This window comes from Strongylocentrotus purpuratus, unplaced genomic scaffold, assembly GCF_000002235.5.
Source record: "Strongylocentrotus purpuratus isolate Spur 01 unplaced genomic scaffold, Spur_5.0 spur5_scaffold_3, whole genome shotgun sequence".
Classification (NCBI taxonomy): Eukaryota; Metazoa; Echinodermata; class Echinoidea; order Camarodonta; family Strongylocentrotidae; genus Strongylocentrotus; species Strongylocentrotus purpuratus.
Window position 1 is genome coordinate 29255901 of NW_022145609.1, and position 20953 is coordinate 29276853.

The 20953-nt window shown below is 35.6% G+C and overlaps 1 protein-coding gene across 1 annotated transcript; it reads left to right on the forward strand.

Moving 5' to 3' along the window:
- Window positions 1-9802: 9802 nt before the first annotated feature.
- On the forward strand, window positions 9803-17017 carry LOC100890317. Its single transcript, XM_003724272.3, has 2 exons — window positions 9803-10070; window positions 13438-17017. The coding sequence occupies exon 2, from the start codon at window positions 13520-13522 to the stop codon at window positions 15503-15505; it is 1986 nt and encodes a 661-aa protein (XP_003724320.2). The 5' UTR covers window positions 9803-10070; window positions 13438-13519; the 3' UTR covers window positions 15506-17017.
- Window positions 17018-20953: the final 3936 nt, after the last annotated feature.

Here is a 20953-nt window from a genome sequence, read left to right on the forward strand (position 1 = left end):
TATAATATCCACAATATTTTTATTTAAACAAGAAGATATTTTTAACACGGTAATTGGGTGAATTGTCAATACTACAAGTCGCAATCCACAGACCAAATTGCAATTTTGAGATTCGCAATGCTAGTGGTTCTGTGACCGATTCAATTAAAAAACGAAATAACGCTGACGTTGAGCTGATTCTCAATAATTACTCTCGTTTTAATCAAGTTCCTAGTATTTCACTGAAATAAAAACAGAAAGGTGTAGTTAGTACCACATTATTTTCCAATCACAAGGAAAACTTTTTTTCATATAATTTTAGAGAAACAGCCTTACATGCAAACATAAGCTTATACCGAAGACTTCTCTGTTAAGTGTAATCAGAAATGGCACTGCAAATGGTTTAGAACTGTGTATTATTGTCATGATTTCAATGATTTTTATCACAACACCGGTAGAAAATATTGAATTTATACAATTCAAATTTCTGATCAGAGAAGGTTTTTAATTATTGTTACTAAAACCTTGAAATTATTGGCACATGATATTTTATACGCATGTTTCGCGACCGTTGAATCTATAATTGTTCATTGGGGGGGGGGGGGGGAGAAAGGTGGTCATTGCAAAACGAAAAGTACAAGAATAACCCATTAAATCTCTATAATCATGGATTTATGAAAGTAGAAGCTTGTTTATTTTGTAGAGATGAACTTGTCGACTCTTTGTCGAGTGTTAAAGACCGACAATACTACTGGGCCAGAATGGATTAGACCACACAGCGAGGTCACTGACAGGTGGCTATCTCATTAACTCAGCTCTCAACTAACATAAGAAAAATAAGATCATGGGGGACCAACGGGCACCGATTGGGAAGTTTTCTATATAGAGGGAGCAAGTAGCTACAAGTAGGACAGTGGGGCTTTAAAGGCCAATTCCACTCCAAAAATATTTTGCTTTTAATGGATGCAGAAAAACCAGAGAAACAGAGCAAAACAAATTTGAGTAAAATCGGATAACTAATAAGGAAGTTATGAATTTTATGAAAAGTATGAAAAACTATTGAACTTAGAAAATCATTACACAAATTGCCAATTTGGATATGAGTTTGTGACGTCATTGCCTCACTATTTATCAATTGCTTTATACATTTCTATCCCATTAATTTCCCTCTTTATCCCCAAACATGATTTTCCCATTCCTTTGCCCAGGTTAAATATGATTTGTATCATATTGCGTTCACAACATTTCACGAAATCTTTTATGAACTTTGAAGAATTGATACTATTTGCTAAATATTATTTTTTCATAATCATTTATTTTCATATATTAATCACAATTTAAATTGTTCATGATTTAACTGAACAAAATTACTCTATATTAGTGCATGAACACAAAAACATATAATGAATATAACTTGGATGCTGGTGTGAGGAAATAAGATTATCTTTATAAAGAATACAATTAGTGGATATTGAGGCAATGCCGTCACAGACTCATGACTGATTTGCCAATTTGTCTTGGGATTTTCAAAGTTTTTCATGGCAATAAAATTCATAATTTTCTTATTAGTTATCCGATTTTGCTCAAAGTTTTTGGATGGGTTTGTCTGATTTGTATGAATGAAAAATATTTTTCCGATACTAACCTAGATGCCCCTGCTTTCAATTCAAAATATAAAGGTGATGATTTTTTAGTTCTTTTTCATTAATACATTTTAATTGCAGGAGGTTTATCACAAAATTTCGAAAACCTGAATCTTTTCCTCAGAAGTATATATCATGATTTTAAAACATTAGGTATAATATCCGAAACGTGGTTGAAGAATTCCTCTCCAATAAATTTATATGGTTTAAATGGTTACCAGTTCATATGTAATAACAGAGAAAATAAGCGAGGGGGTGGAACAGGAATTTATGTTCTTAATACTCTAAATTATTCTTTCAAGAACTGACTTATCAATTATTACTGAATCATTTGGAAGTATTTTTATAGAATTGTCAAATAATAGCAGATGTGAAAAACAATAATTGGTGTTATAGATCGTCCACCAGGACTTGACTTGGACTTGTTTCTCACTGATTTTACTAATCTGTTGTATAAAATTAAATTCATGTAATTGATTTATTATGGGTGATATAAAATTAGACTTAACACAAATTGGTATTAATTCCAAAGTAGATTCTTTTATAAATTCTCTATATAGCTTTTATTAACATCCAACCATTGACTGTACAACTAGAAGTACCTCTACATCTGCTACGTTATTGGATAATATCTTTACAATCATGACTGTTGCCATCAATTTAGGAATATTATTGAGTGATATAAGCGATCATTCGTCAGTTTTTTCTTCTATATTTCCATCCTTTGCACTTGTTACAAATACCCAACCTCTTACTTTTAAACAACGATGTAGTAATGAAAAGAGCTTATATTCTTTTTGTACTAAACTGAACAACGTCAAATCGGATCCTGAAATGCTTAAAGATGTTGGTATGAGATATAATACCTTTTTACAAATATTTAATGATTTTCCCATCAAATCTTATTGTGCAAAACAAAAGCAAGGATTTCATAAAGCTTTGTCACAGAAAATCACTCTTGTATACAATTAAAAAAATATGTTAAACACCCAACATTGTATAAAGAACAAACTTTTAACAATTTCCGAAATTGTGTAACTTTAAAGATACGACAGGCTACAAGAGATTACTATGAAAACAAATTCAATGAAGTAAAATGTAATATAAAGTCCACCTGGAAATGAATAAATAGTCTCTTAAATTGTTAAAAGAAGAAAAAATAAAATTGATTAATTGTAGTTAACAATGTAGTTATAACTGAGAATGAAGATATGGCTAATTCCTTTAACAATTTCTTTGTTAACATTGGTAGGAATTTACAAGATTCAAATAACACAATTTCTAATAATCCCTTTTCTGATTATCTTAAAAATCCAAATAAATACTCAGTTTTTCTCAAGCCTGTAACTAAACATGAAATAATAACCATAGTCGATAATATGAAAAATAATTCAAGTGCAGGTATTGATAACATTAATAGAAAAGTAGTGAAATATGCTATTCATCTAATAAGTGAACCGCTAAGTATTATATTTAATAAATGTATATCAAATGGCATCTTTCCATTAAAAATGAAAATTGCCAGAGTAACTCCTTTTTTAAAAAGGTGATCGTAAAGATATTAACAATTATAGACCTATCTCAGTTCTAACAATATATTCTACAATTTAGGAAAATGTATTTATAATAGACTTATACATTTTATTGAAAGTTATACATTTTTATTGACAACCAATTTGGATTTAGACGGGGACACACTACAGCTACAGCAATACTAGATTTAATAAATAGCATAAATAAAGCAATCAACAATAAAGAATACGCTCTTACTATATTCATTGATCTAACTAAGGCCTTTGATGTTATAAATCATTCTATTTTATTACAAAAATTGAAATATTACGGTATTAGGGGCACACCTTTAAAGCTTTTATTATCTGATTGTAAACAATTAACAATTATTAATGGAGCTGAATCCCGGGTTAAAACAATAGGCTGCGGAATTCCTCAAGGATCTATTTCTGGCCCCTTTTGTTTTTGATTTATATTAAGGACATGTCATGTTCAACCCATAATTTGCGTTATATTTCATTTGCAGACGATACCAGTGTATTTTGTAAAGGGCGTGATCCTACAACTTTATTTCATTTCGTAAATACTCAAGTAATCAATTTAAGTAAGTGGATGAAATCCAATGAGTTAATACTAAATACTAATAAAACTAATTATATTATGTTTGGAACTAAAACCAAAATTCCAATGGATTTAAATTTGTTCCATTCAAATAAAAGATAGCTCGGGTGTCAAGTACAACATTTTTAGGAGTAATTGTAGATGAAAAACTATCTTGGAACCACCATATAAATCATCTTTGTAACACTTTATCTAAAAATGTTGGTGTTTTATTCAGATTGAATTTCTTACCTCAGACTGTTTTGAAAATGTTATATCATGCCCTCATTTCTTCCCGTTTAAATTATTGTAATATTGTTAGGGGTTTCACTTCTAAAAGAAATATTAAACGAATTTATAAATTACAGAAACGTGGGATTCGCCTTATTACACACTTTAAAAAAAAATCTATCTCACACTCTACCATTATTTAAAAAAGAAATGCAAATCCTACCTATCCATGATTTATTAACCTTAAATACTACAATTTTCATGTTTCATTTGTCTAATGAACTTCTTCCTGAGATGTATGATGATTATTTTACTTTGAATTGTTCCATTCATAATACAATACTAGAAATGCTCAAAATATACACCTCCCTTTAAACCACATATCAACTACTCAGAATTCAATTTTTTACAATGGACCAATTATTTGGAATAACCTAATAAACTAATCTAAAAAATAGTAAGACCGTACTCTGAACTATTTAGTTCAAACGATTAGTTAAACAACACCTACTGAACTCATAAATGATAATATTTTGTTTATGTTTCATATCTTTTCTTCCTTATCTTTTTAACAAATTAAATTTTTGATGTTTTCGTTGTGTTTTTGTTAAGTTTTTCCTGTAATAAATTTTTGATATTTTCTTCCAATGTATAATATGTTTTGTATATTCTTGTTATTTGTTAAGGGGTCTTTTTCAACAAGCCAATTTAGTGCTTTTTATGACCCCACCACTATTATTCATATGAATTTGAATCGAATTGAATTTATTAACAACAACAAAATAATGTTACAAATGTATTCAAGTGGGTAACAAAATAATATGTCTATACATATCTATGTACATGAGTTACAAAGAAAAAGAAAATAACCATAGTTGAACCATATGTACAAATTAAATAAATCATATATCATGTCATATCAAACCTGTGAATTAGCTATAATTTAATAATACGTAGAGATTTGTGGCTGGAATTGAAATTCACAGAGTTCCAATAGCGTATAAGTGATTCAAATAAAGGATATTTTAAACTTAAAAACTTTAAATGTTGTTAAAGGGAGAACCAAAAGTTAGCACGAGTATATATTATTATATATTTATTGTACATGTATATATTATAGATTCTTAAATGTTTTTAAGGTGGAAATAAATTGAATTTGAATTTGAATTTGAATTTTTCTGCTTCTAATGAAATTCAGTTATTTTTGGAGTGGTCTTGCCCTGGACCGTGGTTCGTGGTTAGAGTCCCAGCCATCGCACTGATGTCCCTTCGGCAGATCTACACCATTCCTTTTCACCATATTCTTCAGGATATAATAGGCCTAATAATATTAATAATAACAATAGGTCCATTTATAAAGAGCAGCTGCTTATATCGGCTATAGCTGAGCTGCCATAATAAGGCGCTAAAGCATTCAAGGATTTGTTTTCCTACCGGGTACCCATTTACTTCACCTGGGTGGAGAGTGGTAAATGTAGATTAATGTCTTGCCAAAGGTCATTAGTGTCGCGGCGGGGCTTGAACCGCGAACCAGCTGATCAACAGTCCGTTGACGTTTCCGCTATAGACTACGACTCCTCTACACTGATATATTTGAGTTCTTGAACAGATCTTATCATTCAGCTCTCATTTAATATACTGATTTCATTTTTTAATAAGGGAAATATGTAAACCTATTGTCATTTTCTAAATGAAAATGTATTTAAAAAAAACTAATTCCATGATAGATTTCCAGTGCATAAACAGGCTGCCCAGAGGCGGTTTTAAAGAGGACCTGTAAGTTAAGCCCCCCTCCCCTCCCCACCAAAGTTCTGTTATATATGAATCTAAGCGAAGCACCATTTTGAAAAATATTACTTTCAGTTTATGAAACTCGAGGATTTAAATGTATAACTCTTTTAGTTTGTTCACATTTTCTTATATTGAAATTTTACCTTGATTTGGACCTTCATCTGTATGTTGTTAAACGTGACCCAATAGTACATTTGTTCTAACAGAAAAATATAAAACATCAAATAAGATAGACAACGGCCTCTCATTTTAAACAAATCCGGGCTAGAAATTAGGAATCAATTTGTTTACTATAGAAGCATGTTAGTCCAAGTTTTTTGTACATGAAATGCACAATACACAATTAAGTTTTACCTCTCACATTCTGCTCTTGAAAAACAATCTATTTTTCCCACAAACTCTGCAGAACAAACTTTAGAAATAAATTTGAATGACAAAAAATGTAGCTGAGTATTTTATATGGAGCATAATGACACACCTGCGAAGAAGGGGGTCTGTGATATAGACTATACAAACAATAGGCCTCTATATAAATGGAGCAACGTGACTTGACCATAAGTAGGTCACTACTATAGCCACCAAGACCGGTAGGGCAAGGTTAGTTTTAGAACTTAGAGGACACAACATTATAAGAATTAAATAAAGAGTGTGATATTTACGTTTAGAAACATGCATGTCTTCCATTTTGAATAACATTTCACTAAAGCTCCAAATGACCAATTCAATATATTTTTAGCCCCCGATAATGTTGAAATTATCGATACAAAAATAAGAAAATTATTAATGTTTCGAAAGTTGTAATCGCAATGCGTATGGGCACTTCAAAATCGCTGATTCAGTAAAGTTACTGTAACGTACAATGATTAAACTTCCGATTTTGAATGAATGACTCACGAGGGTCTTCTAATAAATGGGAGAAGGCACTTACGAGAAAAACTAACTTAAATGATATTTTTGTACACAACGAACGGGAGAGTTGTACACTTGTACGTCACAATCAACTGACAAATTATCAATTTGAGATTTGTATAGACTTAGTGATCTCATATTTCAAACTTTCATAACTCACTTATTATTGGTCCGTTTTATTGAAAACTTTTGCCATTCTGTCCCCTTTATTTTTCTGCTTCCATACAAAAAAAAACTTATCACATAGGTTGGATTTCCGTTCAATATTGTGTCACCGGTGAGAAACCCGATAGACAGGGCCGGTGGAGCGGCTTTCAAAGTTGGGGGGGGGGGGCACCAACAAAAAGGGCACTTTCTGGAAAAGGAGGCACTCAGACAAAGAAAACCTCAAAGCGAAAATATGCAGTTTTTTTACATTTGTTTAAACCCCTACATTGTGATTACATTACCAGGAATTATTCCAATTTTGTTTATCTCTAAGTCTTTACATGGTCCAAAATACTTTTCAGTTGGGCGTGATGGTCTGAATATTTATTTGCAAAACAATACTCAGTCACGGGGTCTTAAGCACAATCTATTTATGAAAGACTTACAAAACCTTTAATAAGTAACATAATTATATAAACTATAAATGCGAGCGAGCTCTGGGGGCATAACAAAGATATGATTGCTCTTAGTCGCTTTAAATTAGGGCACATGTTATGGAGAAAGGAAAAGGGGAAACTTTTCAGAAGGGAAAATGACACTTATTAGAAAAGAAAAGGGCACTTATCAGAAGGAAAAAGTGATCAAAAAAGGAAAAGGGGTGCGCTCAGAGTTAAATGGGGGATTTTTCTCACATCTAAAAAGGGGCACTCATCAGAAATGAAATGGGGCACTTATGAGTATGGAAAAGGGGCAAATATGATAAAGGTAAAGGGGCACGTGATAAACATTAAAAGGGGCACTCATCAGATATTTAAAAAGGAGTACTCATTAGAAGGGGAAGGGCACTTATTATCAAGGAAAGGGGCACTTGTCAAAGTAAAACGATCATCTCCCAGATTTGACTAGGGGCAATTATTATCAGAGGTGAAGGAGGTACATATGAGAATGGAAATGGGAATATTGCAAAGGAAAAGTGGCACCTATCGCATTTTTCACGGGGTACTTTTGGGGTACTTGAAAAAGTGGGGGCCCCGTGCCTATCTACCCTATCCACATATAGAAAGCCGCCTCTGTCGATAGGGGCTACAGTTGATATAATATGTTCTAACACAGAATGACATAGGGCCGGGCTTTTGTGTTGTGTTCTTTCTTTTTCTTCTTCTTCTTCGCTATACCAGACAGTATTCGACGAAATTACGATCATTACGATAATTGTGAAAAGATCAGGAACTGTTATTGCAATAATAAATATAAGCACAATAAGCACCCCCCTTACCGCCCCTCCCACATTTACCCTACCCCGCGCCCTTAATTGGGTCTGTTTGTTTCTTCGCTTTCCAGAAATCGTGAATTTTCGAACCCTTTGGCCTCGTCCCTTCTTCGACAGTCCTTGATCTACATATTCATTGTGCAACATAATCATTGTGCAACATAGTGCGATAAACCTTCACCCACCCCTCCTTCATAACATGTTTGTCAACGTAGACTAAACAGGTTGCGTAAGGCCGGATGAATACTATGCGACGTCATATTACGTAAGATTATGACTGCCTAGTCTGCGAACTCGGGGGGGGGGGGGGGTACTCAGTTTTGGTTTTGACAGGGTTGTCCTGCTGAAGCCTCGAACCCCTTCTCATTTTGTAAGGGTCATTTGTGTGTGTGTGGGAGGTGGGGGGAGTTCCCAAAATAAAGGCCCATTTTTCACAAAGTTACAGGTGTTTTGTTATTTTGAAATAACGGACCCATGTTTTATAGTGATATTTTTTGTTAAAAATGGAACCATGTTTAGGGATTTTTGTGTGAAAAAGTGACGCGAACGCGACTATTCTATGATTATTCTGTGATGTTATATATTTTGAACTATTTTCACTCTATCCTATACTTGATAACTATAACTACAACAATTTCATATTGTGCTGAACGCAAAGATTATGGAAGTATTCTATTCTCTCATACTCCCAATCGTAATCAATCAAATGGACGTGTTTGTTTTATGCAAATATAGGCGAAATAAAGAACGTGGTAACATTAACAAACCTTAAATCTATCAAGTTAGGCTATAACAAAATTGCTAACATACGAGGGTACGATAGTTGATCAAGACCGTAATTCTAGAAACAATTGATAGATGGACAGAAAGCAAGAAGATGTAAGACAAAGCTACTTCTAGACTAGGGTGATCTACATTTTTTAATGTCATTGATCTATATACATCGACTGATCTGTTGTTCAGAATAGTTCACTAGTCTGCTCACCAGACTCAACGGTAAACGGATTATTCTATTTTAATCACCGAAATCTACACTACGTAGTGTAGAGTTTATTGGTTTCAATTCAGTTGTTTTTTCGTTTTAAATCCCATTAATAAAATGAATTTATGAAATAGATATTTGGCGTTTTAGTTCCGAATTTGAAAAAATTGGATTTAAGCCAACTTCGGCTACCTGTAGCTTAGTCCTAGGCAATAGCAAGATCATAGTCCTTGACTTGCCTATATAGTAAGCAACTTATTTAGTTGCGACTTATTTATATGTCGATCAGGGTCACACACTGCGCTCATAAATCAATAGGCATATCAAAATATCAAGGCATATATACCCGTCCCCTTCTCTGTATTAAAATTTCAAATACCAGTAATTTATTTAATAGCTTTATGATGTAGCATAGGTCTAACGGCCGCGGATCCAGACAAGAACATTACTTTAGGGGCTTTAATTTCTCCGAGATTCACTTATTCTAGGTTTTAATATTCTGACGCGTGCACCTAAAGTGCATGTGTGTTATGATTCTAATGATGAGGATCTTGTTATGGTTCCTATAGTTCCTTTTATTTATATTACTAGCTTGATTTAACTCAAAACTTCTATGTCGGTATGAAGTGTAGACTAGGCGATGATGCAAGCTCGGCAAAGGTCTCGTAACCTGCCTTCTACTGCGCCTGAGCAAAAAAACGGTTGCGTAATCGAGTCAATACCTTTTGCTTTGTTAGGCAGAACGCATACTGAAAGTAGGTTACCTATTACGGTTGCTCGTCTTAATCTCGCTCATGTGATCTAGATAGGCTCACATTGATTACATGGTCATCCTTGGGAATCATATCTGGTCCACTGAAACTCTTGTTTGTGCATCACGTATTTAACCAAACTACTTTTCGAAACTGTGCCGATATGTCATGATTAGACTTCTGTGATCAGATGTGATTCTATCCAACTTTACCTTCAGTTCAGTGCATTTCCGTCTTATGAAGCTTGAATTCAGGTAAATACTTGTTGTACATGATGATGGTTGGCATCACAAATATTCGTCTAAATTATCGTCACCTTATTTGTTTTGTTCTGTTTTCTGTGTGCATATAGAAGGGGATCGGAGTGAAATATTTCATTATGTATTTTTCTAGCTGAATTGTAAAAATCGAGTTTATCTTTTATTTTGATGTCCCAAATATTTGGCATGTATTTTTTGTCTTCGTGATGAGTGACCACACTCAACAAGATGAGGATTCTGTCACTTTTATTTTTTTAAGGAGGTCTGCGTTGCACGTTGTCGACTTGTCGTTATTTTGTTTGTTATTGGATTGTTGGACCAGGGAGATGTCTCCTTGTCTGGTGACGTATTGATACATTTTTAGATGGATTTTCGCCATAGTTTTTCAGAAATGAATTTCCGGACCTAAATATAGGCCTGAAAAGACGACTGTAGTATAGGTAAGTTGGAAAGGCGTCAGTGCTATCTTACACCTTTGACAGTTTTGGGATTTTTATAAATTATTTCGGACATGTATGTCTTCAATTTTTTTTCCTCTTGCTGTTGACGATAATTTGATTAATTTCTTGTACACTAAAGATGTAAACTTACTTTGCCCTGTCCTGCGTACAGATTCGTTGTGAAAAAAAGGTGTTCTTCTATTTCTTCATCTTCGCCGTCATCGTCATCTTCTTTTTCTTCTACTTCTAATTCAACTTACCGTATATGTATGCATCTCTTTTTCTTGTTATTTTTGTTCTCTTTATCCTTCTTCTACTACTTCTTTTTATATTCCTTCTTTGTCTACTCCTTGTTTAATTCTTGTCTTCTGTACGGGTGTTTCGAAAATGGAGGAGGGAATAAATTTGTGTAAGAGGATCGAGGGGGCTGGGATCATTAAAAAAAAAATCATTTGTCGTTTTGCACCGTTTGGTGAATGAAGGGTGGGGGAGGAAAGACCGACAAGTACTTTCTCTGTGGATATAGTCAGGCAATTTTTTTTCCAGAATAAGAGGATATCACAATCAATAGGCTATCTAGGTGTGTCTGTACGACAAGACTAATATGTATTATACTCCGAGCCCGAGCTGTGACGCTTGTGATTACGTAATGATTATGAATACGGGTCTCGGACCCGAAAAGGACGGTTTGCTTTATATCTTACCAGTGAGACGAACTTCCTGATCCTACTTGGACGCTTTTGACTTTTGTTATTTTCCAAGTATTGATATATATATATATATATATATATATATATATATATATATATATATATATATGTTATAATCTTTTCCTGTTGGTGTTGTCCTGAGACTGTCACCCCAACAAACCTCTTTTTTATGTGTATTAGACCATATTGTATATTGGCGGCAAGCAGTCGCAGTCGTTTGGTTTAGGCCCCAGACCCCCCGAAAATCAGACCTCTGAGTTGGGTCGAATTCAACCATCTAGCTAATTCACTGATCTTTGACAAAAGGACGTTTCGTGACGATATTACGAAACACCCCAAAGAATGTTATTCGTATAGAAATTTCGATAATCTGCATGTATGTTGGAAAATCAGTGATCGCAAACGGTTTGTGTGTGCAGACTGTACCGGCTAACCAATAATTACTCAACCTTGGACGATTTTACAATGAATTACGCAAGTATTGCTTGTGTAAGCATAATAGAAGGGGAAGGACTATTTAAATCGTATCAGCAACTCCCAGACTGGCCCTACAACATAATTCCTACATTTTCTCAGTGATTTTATGACAGCTCATAACGGAGATGGATAACTATAATTATATTATTATAATATTGAAAATCACTCAAATGAAACACACTCCCGAAGTTCACTAAAATGTCTCTAGTCTCGATCCAATCATCTTTATGATCAGATGTTATTTTGTCTTCGTCCTTCCAAAACACATCTACAAGTACGTGTGTGTACCGTATTTTTTCAAGAGTTTAATTCTAGTGCAAGAGTTTAATTATGTATGCAGATGTGAATATACCTGCATGTCAAGCTGTACGCTGTAAGAAATCTGATTTTCAAGTTTATTCAGAGAATTGACACTTCAGAAAATATGCCTGTTGAAATGTTGGTAACCCATTGTAATTAAAGCAACTTACAAGGTTCACCTGAGACTTGTGGAAGTTTTGGTTCAGTAGCTTGTTGTCACAGTCGACAGAGGTTGATTAAAGTAGTTAAGTTTTGTTTCTCTCATATCTGTATGTGTGCCCCTCTTATTTTTGTTCATTGTTTATAATTGTAAATATGTCGGTTTTAATAATGCATTCCCCTCTTATTCTTGTTCATTGTTTGTATCTACATGTTAATATAAGCATAATATGGACCCTGCTCTTGCAGCTGAGTCTGGAATAAAGTCTTGAATTGAATTGTAGTAGACCCATGACGTGAGGCTATCAAGCATTAGGGACTTTTAGATTATGCACGACGAGAACGTGGACTGCCCTTTTAAGGCAATGTGACGTCCTTTTAAGGCACTGGCAGTGACGTCACATTGCCTTAAAAGGGCAGTCCGCGTTCTCGTCGTGCAGAATCTAAAAGTCCCTATTAATATCGAATGAGTATAAACAAACCAATATTTTGGTGAACCAAATAACAGCAACAACATTCACATCTGTAATTGAGACGGATTTCACCGATTTTTGGAAGAGAATTCTCCTTATTTTTGTGTAGGGCAATCATGTTTATTCGGTGTTTCATTTTTATAAGTACATGGAAAGGTGGTATAACGACTATAAGCTCTTTCCATTTCTGTTTGTAAGAATTGAACAAAAAATACATTTCGTTGAGTAATTACAATCACAAAGCAGAACAGGTGCTATATTAGTGTTGAAATTCCTAGAAAAGCACATACTTTATATTGTCTGTTCTGTTTAACGCCAGAACGGAGTTACCTTTGAGTAAATATGAATACAATGTAGTTATTTATGGCCCTCAGCAGACCGTCTAATTCATGTAAACATTAAAAGAAATGCCACTGCAAGTACGAAGCAATATGTGAGATATGAAGAGATATGTGTTTTGTTTATGGTGGAAGCTTTTTAGAATTAGCATATTAAACTGTTTCTTACACAGCGCCATCTATATTCTGAGGAGGCGAGAATCGTTTGCATGCTCGTTGAAAAACAACACAGCATTAACTAGAATAGAAATGAACAGAATAAGCGTTAACCAGTGTAATTACTTTTAGTCTCAACATACACTCAATTTCTGTTCTTTTATGTCATTTCGAAATCAAATCCTTTAATTAAAGGCAGACCAAAATGGAAAGAGATAATCACTCAAAACCCATGCACATCTTGATGGCGAGAGACAGCACATGTAAATAAACTAATTCCATGTCATTCTTAATTCTTCTCTTTTCAGGTACCTATCAAGGTGATAGCTATACGTGATATGGTATACCTACAACATTCCAAGAAAATATCTTACTACAACATAACTAGCCATGGAGAACGACATCATAATGCTCGATACCAATGCATCCAAGAGTGAAATTCAGAGAAATGGACTGATTTCACACTCGACTAAACATCAGCGAGCTCATCAACCGTATGAGAACTTGAAGACATCATCACCCCTCTATCAGAGACCGGTCCATATCCCGGTTCAGATGGTGTACCCCGCTATTCAAAAGACCTCAGAGCAGGACAACCGAAACAAGATCAGTGGTCTCTCCGATTCGGATACCAAAGAAGACAGCGCCCCCTACAGCTCTGACATGGACGACGATTCTAGGGAAGAGTGTGAGGCAAACGAGGTCGGGGACGGTGCGACGGGAAGACGACCACGCGACTTTGTTCCCGATGGTACGAAGGACGCAAGATACTGGGTGAAGCGTATTAAGAACAATTTATCTGCGAAGCGATCTCGAGAGAAACGTCGTATGGCAGATAATGTCATGGAGAGTAAAGTGAGCAAGTTAGCACAGGAGAATGAAGACTTGCGAAGTGAGCTTGCAAACATTAAACGGTTGGTACAGGATAACATTATCAAAGACACTAAACAGGGAGTTGCCGTTGATATGTTGCCGCCCCCACAAGGACCTCAAACACAATTTGTTGTAGGTGTCTCTCCGCAATCCCTACCACTTATCATCCCAACCTACCACAACCCCCTGTCCAGGTTCCCTACTCCTCAGGAGATCATGCTTTTACCACAGTCTGGTTTACCCCAGTCCGGTATAGCACAACCCGGTTTCCCACAGTCTGGTTTACCACAACCTGGATTACCACACCACACCATACACCACCATGGCGTACCACAACCTCTTTTACCAAAACACGGCCTACAACAGTACAATTTACAACAGGCAGTTCGATCCGTGTCGCATGCTGCTACCTTGTCAAGTGGATCTTTCCCTCCATTTATTGCATCGTCAAGGAACGTGAACTCTTTTAATCGTCCTGAGTTAGAAGACCGTTCTAGATGGCCAACCGCTTACATACCTAAGCCTGCAGGAAGTGAATCTACGTCACACTCGAAAACATTGCAGGAGAGTGCTATCCAATCAACAGATATATCCACAGTGGTTGGAAATGGTGTTACCAAGGCGAGATCACCGGGAGACAAATTGTGTCCTGTATATGATGCTGGAATCCCCTCAGCCAAGGCCTCTGAAAGAACTCGTCCTTTGGTCGAATCTCCCATCGCGGAGTCTAAGCCAGTATCAGCTATTGAAGATGTCTGTAAACCAGTATCGACTTCACCCACTTCATCTGAGATATCCGACACATCGTCTCTCGCAGAAATCAACAAGTTGCCACATAAACTACGCGCCAGGTTTCTACGCTCACTGTGTCATCAAGAAGAGGTAGGAACCACTGACTCGGAGGTGAACACCCCAGCCAACCAACTAACAATGAAGGATGATCCCATCCTCATGAACATTAAGCGGGAGAAAGATGATGAGGTTCCGCACGAAGTTGACAATATGGAAATCGAGTGTACGTCCTCGGTTCCATTAAGAACCCAATGGATCCCGCCTAAAGTTGAATTCCCTCAGAATATGTTGCATAGTATTGAAGAAGAACTTGAACAGGCTAGAAACTTGGTGCCCACTCCTAGCCGGACCATGAATCGCTCTGAAGCACAGGCTTATGTTGAGCTTGCCAAAGCGGCGTCAGAACTGGTTGGTGCTCGTCTCCAAACGAAGGATTTCTCTGCTCCATCCATGCGTCAGCTTACTCGTCAACGCACGCGTGATATGAACTTTAACGAGAAGTATCGCGATAAGCGCGTACGCAATAATATCGCTGCAAAGAAGTGCCGTGACGCAAAACGGTTGCTCAACGATTATCGGTCCTCTCGATCGAATTTCTTTGAAGTAGAGAACGTAACTCTGAGGAATGAAGTAGAAGGTCTGACGAAAGACGTAATGAGACTTCGCGAATTGGTGCGAAGAAAGCAATTACCTCTTTATAAGGTTGCATGATAAGACTGTAAAATATAGAAAAGGCAAAAATGAAAATTATTAACTTTTGTACCGATTCTGTTTACAAACCTGTAAAGAACTAGAAAATCCATGGCAACGACTTTCTTTTCCTCCAAACGAGTTCTAATGACGAGTAGACTCACAATTCTTTGCCTCTAATCCAATCTTGTTCGGTATTCTTTCAATATCACTTTCCGTATTAAAAAGGAGAATGGTCATTGACATAAAGTTGACGAAAGTCATAATCCCGGATCTTTACCAAAATATTTTCAATCTTATTTGACTTGGCACATGAACTGTACATAATATTACATGTATTGGAGAAGCATTCTTGGTGATTTGTATACAAATGTTTTGGGGTACAGGGTTGCTGTATAAAGTGTAAAGTTGTCTTTTGTCTTACAAAACTGTCGATTTGTAACTTTTCACCAAGTACTAATAATGGACGTCTCTTACTGGCAGTATTGACATTTCCTAGAAAAACACGATAAATAGTACACAACATTTGGAAACTTATATCTTATAATTGGAAGTTGTCACTTGTGACTTGTGATAGTATCTTTTGCCAAGATAATTGACGTCTACCTTCTAAATTAAACCCATGGCGAACAGACAGACATAGTTGGGCACACATAATGCTATCAAAAGGTCAATTCACGGAGCTCTGAATAGTTTCCTCCAACATGCAATATGGAGGGAACTATTTAGAGCTCCATGGAGTGACCTTTGGTTGCGTATAATTGTGTGATTGCTGCAACTATCTCTCTATAAGTACGTCATGGTTACACTTGGTGCTATTACGTTCATGCAACCTATTCTTGTCTCTTCTCCTGTATCTGTCTTTCCCTCTCTGTAACACTTCTCTGGTCAATTTCCACTTTCCTATTTCATTTCATACACCATTGCTGTATGAATATCCATGAAATGTTATAAATTTACGGGCTCGTTCACTCAATCTTTGCTAATACAAGAACCAATTTTCTATTCAGTTGTCCGTAACGGCAGCCCCATTTTATATTTATGCATCCGTCTTCGTTAATCTTCGTTGGCAATGGGGCGCGTACACCCATTAACAGAAATGATAAGAGTCGGAATAGGGCCAACAGGTTTCATGAAATCATGTTTCTTGGAACGATTATCATGAGGAATATTCGCCTCTCCCCTCCCGACAATCATCAATCAGCCCTTGATGTATATGTAACAATGATTTGATCATTGGTCGATGAAATATTTCTCTCCCCCCCCCCCCCCCCAATTTTTTTTTTTTTTTTTTTACCTTTGATACCATGTATTAATCTTGCTTTAGCTGCAGAGAGGTTCTTTATTCATTCTTTGCATATTATGAATCCACCGAAGTCATCATTGTTTTGAACAAGACACATTGCACCTTGGTATTCAGTTATTTTGCTTATGTTTATGTGATATAAATTGTTTCCACAGTGTACAGAAAAGGGTACTATCTATGAGTTGTACAAAATAATGTTATTAAATGCACCTACGTTACTATTTTCGGAATTAGTCTCATCAAGTCTTGTTTTTAGCTTGGAAGTGCTGGTGTGCGGAACGATCGTCATGATTGTGATGATGATCGCGATGGTGATGATGATAATGTTGATGATGATGTTGAGTGATGATGGTGATGATTATCGCGATGATGATGATGGTGATGATGATGATGATGATGAAGCAATGGTGATGATGATGATGCTGGTGTGCTTGGTAAGGAAGGATTGTGATGATGATCGCGATGGTGAGGATGATAATGTTGATGATGATGGTGATAATGATGATGGTGATGGTGATGATGATGATGATGATGATGATGATGGTGGTGATGATGTTGATGGTGATGATGATGGTAATGGTAATGATGATGATGGCGATGATGAAGAAATGATGATGGTGTTGATGATGAAGCAATGGTGATGATGATGATGGTATTGATAATGGTAATGATGATGATGATGTTGAGTGATGATGATGGTGATGATTATCGCGATGATGATGGTGATGGTGATGATGATGATGATGATGATGAAGCAATGGTGATGATGATGATGCTGGTGTGCTTGGTAAGGAATGATTGTGATGATGATCGTGATGGTGAGGATGATAATGTTGATGATGATGGTGATAATGATGATGGTGATGATGGTGATCATGATGATGATGAAGCAATGGTGATGATGATGGTGAGGATGAAGAAGCAATGGTGGTGATGATCATCGCGATGATGATGTTGATGATGATGAAACAATGGTGATGATGATGATGATGATGATGATGATGATGATGATGATGATGATGAAGCAATGGTGGTGATGATGATCGCGATGATGATGGTGATGATGATGAAGATGATGATCGCGATGTTGATTATGTTGATGATGGTGATAATGATGATCGCGATGATGATGGTGATGATGATGAAGCAATGGTGTTGATGATGATGATGATGATGATGATGATGATGATGATGACGCAATGGTGATGATGATGGTGGTGGTGGTGATGATGATAATAGCGATGGTAGTGTTGATGATAGTGATGATGGCGATGATGATGAGAAGGATAATGATGACTGCCATACAGCGTATGTGATGATTATTATCATTATAGAAGGAATAAGTGAGGTGAGATAGATGATAACGATGATGGCTAACGTGCTGAATGATTGAGATGAGATATATTTTTAACAAGACTAGATGTTGGGTCACAGACAGGAAGGAAATTCGGTTGCCCGACATCGGTCGACATAAGGTGGAGTGAATGATTATTGCAAAAAATCCATGTCTCTTTACGGCGTATGACCATGTCACAAAATCAGGAACCTCTCGAATCGATCTGCGACTGATTTCATCCTCACCTGGTATGGTGATAGCTTTTTTTTTGCAAAGGGCGGCACGGGTATAAGCCAAAATTAATTATTTTTCTAAAACGCTGTTATGTGTCCAAAGCTAAGACAAACACAGTATATACTTTTTGTTTCTTATCCAATATTAGGGGCAATCGCTACCCCCCCCCCCCCCCCCCTCACAACGCTGCCCGATGCAAGGGACTATCTAGCTCTGATCACCTGAGGCCTGTCACGTGATCATCAGCTATAGCTTTAGTCACAGGGTGTCAATCACCAGGGTTTATTGATGAAGAGTCATAATTTCAATGTCAACCATTGGACCTATAGGATTTAATTTCTATCCTCCTTTGTAGATAGGGACCAATACCTGACTAAATGTCATTAACACTTCCATGTTGTAGTTTCGAACCCGGAACCCTCTGATCATGATTGTGACCAGTGCTCAACAATAATATTAAGCCATCACATCCCTCAAAAATTTCCGATGGCAAAAAAAGCGTGGATGTACGAGAGGAATCTCGGAATTGAACTGGACTCAAGTCGAAAAGGGAAAGGGGCAAAACAGTGAGCACGACGACAGAGAGAGAGAGAGTTAAGGAAAATTCGGTTTCTCATAAACTAGGGACAAAGAAAAGTCTAGAATCGCCAAAATCGGTTATTTTTCAACAAAATGTTGCGCCTTCCTAGAACAAAGTAATAGTCCATACTGTGAAAAGGGACGAAATGCATGCATATCCCTTTTCTCTTTATAAAAACGGCCACTTGATGGCGCTATTGGGGATTCCATAACTAGTTCACCTACTGTGTGTTTTATTTTAGACAAAACTAAAGATGTACACGTTAGAATCGAACTTGGGTCTTACTGATATCGATTTGATTATCATATCGCATCGTGCTAACAAAACTTTACATCTGTCATATGAAGGAAATCAATTACAGCGTTACATGATACTCCACTTTCCATATTTGTGTTCTATAGATTCACAATTCCAGGCTCTCTCTCTCTTTCACATTGTTCCACTCGTATACTTTTCATTCCCCCCCCCCTCTCTCTCTCTCTCTCTCTCTTCAATGGCTGTAAGCCTGAATATCGCTCGATCGTCTTTTTTTACTTTTCTTATTCTATATTGTTCGACATAAGTGAGGTTATGCAATTATACATGTCTATGCTCTTCAGGGGATATGTTATACTCATAGCTTATAAATGAGAGAGGGCGTTAGTTAAACAAAATGATGCTCACAAAGTGTACTTTTGAAATAGTCCAATCGTTTTGAAAGTACTAAGGGTGGATAATAACGAATACCTGAATATTATTATGTATACTATATTTTCTCTAAAATGGTGAGATTTCTTTTCATGTGATACACCTCATATTTCATATTTATTAAGTCGACTGACAAAATTTGAGAATGATGATTATTCGGCCATTGTTAGTTTGTTTTTCTTTGAAAGTTGATTTCAACGAAGACGAAACCATTTTTGTTAAAGGGCTCAGTGAATGAAGAAACAAACAAGCAAAAATATCAATGTAGTTAAGAATATTTCTCCTGTAAATTTAATATATTTTTTAGATCGAAAAGAAATTCTGCGGTTGTATTCACAATTTGATATTGATCAAGAAGTACTGAATACAGGTATAGTACCAAAATTGGTGTAAAAACAAGTGAAAAGACGAGAAATAAAAGTTGCTTTTGTAACAACCATGATCACGAATAAATAATAATGACAATAATGGTGATAATAATAATAATAATCAAAATAATAATAATGATAATGATAATAATAGTAATAACAAAAATAATAATGTATTTTGTTTTACCATTAATATTGTGATTATTATTATGAAAATAATGAGGATTATGATAACTTTGATGTTAATGAGATGATGGCAACATCTATCAAAAAAACATGAGGAATGAATAAAAATGCTACATGTTTGACAACATGGCAAAATTAGAATACAAAACAGAAATCATAAAAAACAGTGTCAATCACGAAAACAATCATTTAGTATATTCTTTAAAAATAATCATCTTAACTGCGACCCGCACAGATAATCAATTCATATGCTTACCAAATTTTAAGAGAGCTAGAACGTGTAAATATCATTTTTAATATATTTTAAGTTCATATATTCTGGAATAATATATATGGACATAGTAAAAGGAAAACATTTTTATAAAAAACATTTTCGAGTAAATTATCCTTCCCGGCAACATTTCATGTATAGATAAAAGGAAGACATGCATTGAACCTATAACAAAAGATGAAATTTGGCTTAGAATAAAATGCAGCTATTATATAAATCGATGTGTCATGGCAGCATACATAAAAGGTGGATCTATACAATTTTGTTCATATTTTTTAAAGAAAATCTTATTTAATAACACATATCTTTAGGCAGGGAGCTGTTTGACAAGTTCCCCAACAAAAAACATTCACTGTTTTGTAAACTGCTTTGGAAATCATTCCAGACTCATTGTCTGGAATTTAAGGGTTTTTTTACGAGTAAACAATAATAATGCTGAATAACTTTGTATATAATAGTTTTCATTATTATTTTGCAATTTCCGTGGATTGAATAATCAAT